Consider the following 5,049-nt stretch of genomic DNA (forward strand, 5'->3'; position numbering starts at 1 on the left):
TTGACTTTCCTTGAATCCTTGGCATGAAGTGAAAAGGTCCCATGAACGTCCTAAAGGCGCCCAGAGTGCAAATTTCAACTTTTAAAAACGAAACTTTTGGGGAAACTCAATCGAATTGCAAAAGACCGTGAAATCATACCCTAATAGAGCCCTGGACGCTTGCGCTTTCACAGGACGTACTTTGTACGTCTTCAACCCCAAAATTGAACCTTAGACAGACGCGCCAAAAGTTTCTGAAGGTATTTTAGTGAAACGCTCGTTGACTTTCCTTGAATAGTTGGCATGAAGTGACGTCCCATAAACGTCCTAAAAACGCACGGAGCGCAAAATTCCACATTTAACAAACGAATTTTCTCGGGGTAAATGAATTGGGTTGCGAAAGACCGTGAAATCGTACACGTTCTTGCATGAAAGCCCCGATTTTTGGCAAGTTTTACGTAAAACCGCTCATTTGTATTAGCTTCCACGTCTTACGCTCTGGTTGGTTTTTCTAGCGCAATTTCGGGAAAACTCTGAAAGGAAACGTTCACCGATGAGTTTCGTTGAACCATCGGTTGGGGTCAATCAATGCATAGATTAAACGGGTTTCGTTGTGCTAAATGAGCTGAATATTAACGTATGGACTTTCAATTTCTCGCCAGATGATCTAAACCGTGGCTAAATCGTTTGAGAACTATCGTTAGGTAATAGTGATTAAAACATGAATAGATTAGCAAAAATCAACGGTGTTCTTTCGCACTTTTTCCTAAGTACACGCGCTGCTTTTCTCCTGGTTGCCCAAGATTGGCCGCAGATGGATGAGCGGTTGACCAATTGAACAAGAGACGGTTAAATGAAGGCGAAGGTTTGGAAATTCAATAAAAAATCAGCACCATAATAAGGAAATGGCACCGAAGCGAAGCCGCTTGACCCACAACCATCACGCACTCATCGTTCTGTTGTTTTGACGATACAGTGGGCGATAAGACGATTCTTCCAAAGTGAATTTCTTCATTTATGGCGAGTAGTAGAGCGTTTAGTCCAAGCATGGCCATTGCAGGTGTTCCGGTCAAGTTCTTGCGTTCACTCGTTGAGTGAATAGTGATAGTGAAGCACTGGCCAGTTGGGCCTTTTGCGACCAGCATGAGCTGAAGATTTTGATGAAGAGAAAAAACGTAAGTTTTTCAGTGGTTTACATAAATCGTCGATGAGTTAATGCCTTTAGCCTTTGGCTTAGAGAGTCACATGCCTTGAAGTGGCGAATTTTATTATCAGCAGGAAATTGGCGTTTTTGTTGCCTTTTTCAACGCTTTTTCCATGGCCAATTAAGACAGGTAGAAAGCAGCGAGAATTTCGCCTTTTTTCCAGGCAACATGAAATTAACCGGCCTGAAACCCCTAATTTTGCTTGCTTTGGCGCTGCTGATTGAAGACGCCAAAGCCATAATTTCTTCGCCAAGTGCAGCCAACTGGGGTGGAGATTTCTTCCAGAGCCCCACGAATTGGCCCACCGTCCCGAAGGCTTCTTTCACGCAAAAAGGCTACATTCAGGTGAGCGCCTTTTCAGCCAAAGTTACAACAGATCAGCCCCAATCTCAGTTAATTTATTGGTTTATTTATCGCTCTTTTTGGCGTTTCAGTTCCTCAAATATGTGGTCGATGTGCCGGAAATCACTGACTACACTTTTTGTCTATGGGTCAAAAGCCATAATCTAACGTACAACCATCCGCTGCTGTCGTACTCGAGTAAGTATGGATTTTTTGAAGAAATGAGGAAATAAGAAAACCAGCATAAAACTGCCGTAAACTTTCGACTCAAAGCCCTTGTTTTTGGTGCATTAGAGCATGACAAAGAGCGCCTGATCCGCGTCTGGATTTCCCCGCATGGAACCCACATCAACTTGGAACTGATGGGAAAGACACCATTCACCGTTTCGTCAAAGATAGTGGAGAACCAATGGAACCACCTGTGCCAGTCCTGGTCCTCCCATATGGGCACCTGGGCGTTCTATTTGAACGGGAAACTTCACTCCTCCGGCCATCAGGCGCTGGTAACGCACATTTTACTATCAGCTGCCTCCAACTGGAAAAAACTGGCTTTTTTAGCTGAGGAATGTTCGAATACCAGCCGGAGGCGACTTGGTGGTTGGGCAAGAATACACCGACTTCGATAAGGGGTTGGACGATGGCATCGAGGGCGATATTTCAGGCTTCAATTTGGTTCTTTCTTCCGCCTTCAGCAGGCGGAACGATTTGCTGCAGAGACACACATGGGAGGGTTCCACTCACAAGCCCTTCGGCATGCTCCTAGTAGAACTGGGCCAAGATTGTGGGCTTTTGAGGGGCGCCCCATTGAGTGGAAAGGGAGTGTTGGTCAGTTGGACTAAAACGGAAGTGCGGGTGTTTGGGGGCGCCACCCTGAAGATGACTGTGCCATTTTGTGCCCAGAAACGGTGAACTTGGGACTTGCCGTGCCATTTTTAGTTGGGAAACTTATACGTAATATAGTCAATTTCTAGTCTGGGTTTTAGTTTTTGGCAGCCTCATTGATGATTTTTAGTTTTTGAAATAAACTTAAAAGCTTGGCCGATGATACGACACTGAGCCAACATGTTCATCATAAAGAAACGCACACAATCCGCGATATAAACGTTATCGTAAAACCCGCCTTGATAATCGAATCGTCGATAAATTTAGCGAGTTTCTCGATGTCGGTGTTAGTGCTTAATAAATTAACATTAACAACATCAGAGTGACTACAGGGGCAAAGTGTCGATATACCGTTGAGGATGAACCGCAATCTATCGATCCTTTTGACCTTTGCAATGTTAAAAATACCTTATCATTATTCATTCAAGTCCGGAATTCCCATCTAGTTAGCTTTAAAGTTGCCAGGATTGGATATACTGCTCACCTGAAGCAGCTGTAAAATTTTCAAGTTGCTACTCCATGCAGATCGAATGCTATGTTTGCACAATTAGCGCAAAAATCAGCATTGCATGCGATTTAAATGAATTTCTCTGGGTTTTCAGACTCAAGTGTTCCGGATCGACCCTGAAAATATTAAGTTGCTGCTCGGTCTGTATGGGAAGTTATGAATTTTTAGGAGAGCGACTGCAATCGCGTGAAAACATACACTTTTAAACCAACATTTACACAGAGCAGAGAATTTTAGCAGGAAGCTATTTGAATAAAATTTTCCGGGGTTTAAAATACTAGTGTTCTCGATTGACTGTGAAAATGTGAAGTGACTGCTTGTTGCAGATCGAAAGTTATAAGCTTTTGTGGAAGCGGCTGCAACCGCGGGATCACATACATTTTTACGTTCATCGAATAAGTTCGTATCTGATGCAAATTAATGAAATTTTCAGCATTTTCAGCCTCAGTTGGGCTCGATCGAGTATAAAATGTCCAGCTGGCTGCTCTTTTCAAGTCAAAAGTTATCAACTTTTGTAAAAGAAGACGCAGTTGCATATTTACATTTTAGCACCAATCTTTATAAAAAGTTAAAAAATCAGCATCTGGTGCGATTTAAATGAACTTCTCTGGGGTTTCAAACTCAAGAGTTCTTGATGAATTCTAAATTTTTGCGCCCAAAAAAAATTGATTTTTTACGGGCGCGCTGCAATCGTGTTAAAAAATAGTGATTAGACCAGTATTTACAGCATTAAACAGAAGACCGCACTAATCGGCATCCGGCGCTATTTAAATGAAGTTTGCAGAGTTTTCAGACCCAAATGTTTTCAATCGACTATACAAATTTCAAGTTTCTGCTTGGTTTAGATCGGAAGTTACGATTTCTTAATGAAGAAGTTGCAGTTCGTTCTAACGAACGTTCGTTTTTCCGAAGGCCGACATTTACGAAAAGCGCTAAAGTTAGCCTTTCCTGCGATTTCAATGAGATTTCCAGGTTTTGCAGATTCACCTATGTTCAATCGATTCTGAAAAGTTGAGCTTCTGGCTCGGTCTAGATGGGAAGTTATGAATTGTTATACGAGCGCTTGCAATCGCGTCAAAACACGAACTTTCATGTCAACATTTACAAAGGTCGCAAAAATCAGCATCTAATGCGACTAAAATGATTTTCATCCAGTTTTCAAATTCAATTTTTTTCAATCTATTCTCGAAATTTCAGGTTTCTTTTCGGCTTAGATCGGAAGTTATGCATTTTCATGGGAGCGGCTGCAATCGGGTGAAATCATTAATTTTTAAAGCAAACCTTCTCAAATAGCACACCAATCAGCATCTGATCCGATTTACATAAAATTCTCACCGTTTGCAGATTCGAGTAGTTGCGATAAGCTGTGAAAATGCCAAGATCCTGCTCATTTTAGAGTGGAAGTTATGAATATTTTACAAAAAACAGAAGACAAAAAACAGAAGACAAAAAAATTACGATGAGCGCAAAAATCAGTATCTGATGCGACTCAAATGAAATTTTCAGAGGTTTTAGAGTCAAATGTTGTCGGTAGACTGGAAAAATATCAAATATCTAGTTATCGAAACATCAAGAAAACATTAATTTTGTTTACGACCTAAACTCCAGTTTTGAGCAGTGTATAACTGATGAATGGCGTACGAATTGTCGTTCACGTGCTGCGTTTCGGAAACTCCTCGGGAAAACGCAAAAAACAACATCCGGACGCTCATGAAACAGCGACGTTGTTGCGTCATCAGTGACGTCACTCGTCCTCCAAGCTGCGTCCAATCGGACGCCACTAGTAGCCAGTGGCGTCGCCCCAAACTCTTTGCGCTTGCCAGTTTTCGTTCTTGTTCCACACCTCTTTTGGCAGCGGCATGTCTAGCACAAACTCCATCGATCTCTGCCAACTTCCGGGCTCAAGAACTTCCACTTTCCCATCGGACGGCATGGACGCATGTTTTGCCGCTTTCGACAAGAACTGGTAACTTATTTCCGCTTTATTTATCACTTGAATATTCACAGCACGCTGGTTGATGATACACTTGTGAATTGTTCCGTGCAGTGACGTGCTAGACGCCGCGTTTTCGATGAATATTCACCGTAGTTTTGGTGCTTTGGTCAGGGGCGTATCATCAGGGAAATGTAGTG

The 5,049-nt window shown here is 42.4% G+C and overlaps 3 protein-coding genes across 5 annotated transcripts in view; 2 read left to right on the top strand and 1 right to left on the bottom strand.

Annotated features, from left to right (window-relative positions):
* Window positions 1–5,049, bottom strand: part of LOC109534230 (coiled-coil domain-containing protein AGAP005037) — a gene marked incomplete in the record, with an annotated part of 72,231 nt that overhangs the window by 19,524 nt on the left and 47,658 nt on the right.
* On the top strand, window positions 1,018–2,501 carry LOC109534250 (C-reactive protein 1.4). Its single transcript, XM_019899847.2, has 5 exons — window positions 1,018–1,154; window positions 1,348–1,529; window positions 1,619–1,724; window positions 1,821–2,029; window positions 2,085–2,501. The coding sequence occupies exons 2-5, from the start codon at window positions 1,353–1,355 to the stop codon at window positions 2,433–2,435; spliced, it is 843 nt and encodes a 280-aa protein (XP_019755406.1). The 5' UTR covers window positions 1,018–1,154; window positions 1,348–1,352; the 3' UTR covers window positions 2,436–2,501.
* LOC109534249 (nicotinamidase) overlaps window positions 4,696–5,049 on the top strand; it is a 4,502-nt gene continuing 4,148 nt past the window's right edge. The window contains exon 1 of the mRNA XM_048662753.1: window positions 4,696–4,882. Within this exon, the coding sequence (XP_048518710.1) occupies window positions 4,776–4,882 (107 nt within the window). The 5' untranslated portion in view covers window positions 4,696–4,775. The remainder of the gene's footprint in view (window positions 4,883–5,049) is intronic.

The sequence above is a fragment of the Dendroctonus ponderosae genome, unplaced genomic scaffold (assembly GCF_020466585.1).
Source record: "Dendroctonus ponderosae isolate FM_Combo_2020 unplaced genomic scaffold, Dpon_F_20191213v2 Dpon_F_20191213_11, whole genome shotgun sequence".
In the NCBI taxonomy this organism is placed as follows: domain Eukaryota; kingdom Metazoa; phylum Arthropoda; class Insecta; order Coleoptera; family Curculionidae; genus Dendroctonus; species Dendroctonus ponderosae.

What these genes read in the sequence shown, in the direction of transcription:
- LOC109534250 (XM_019899847.2), top strand. Translation starts at nt 1,353, where the DNA reads ATGAAATTAACCGGCCTGAAACCCCTAATTTTGCTTGCTTTGGCGCTG. An exon ending in TCCGCTGCTGTCGTACTCGA is followed by an intron (nt 1,725 to 1,820) that starts GTAAGTATGGAT and finishes TTGGTGCATTAG; the next exon opens with AGCATGACAAAGAGCGCCTG. An exon ending in CCTCCGGCCATCAGGCGCTG is followed by an intron (nt 2,030 to 2,084) that starts GTAACGCACATT and finishes TGGCTTTTTTAG; the next exon opens with CTGAGGAATGTTCGAATACC.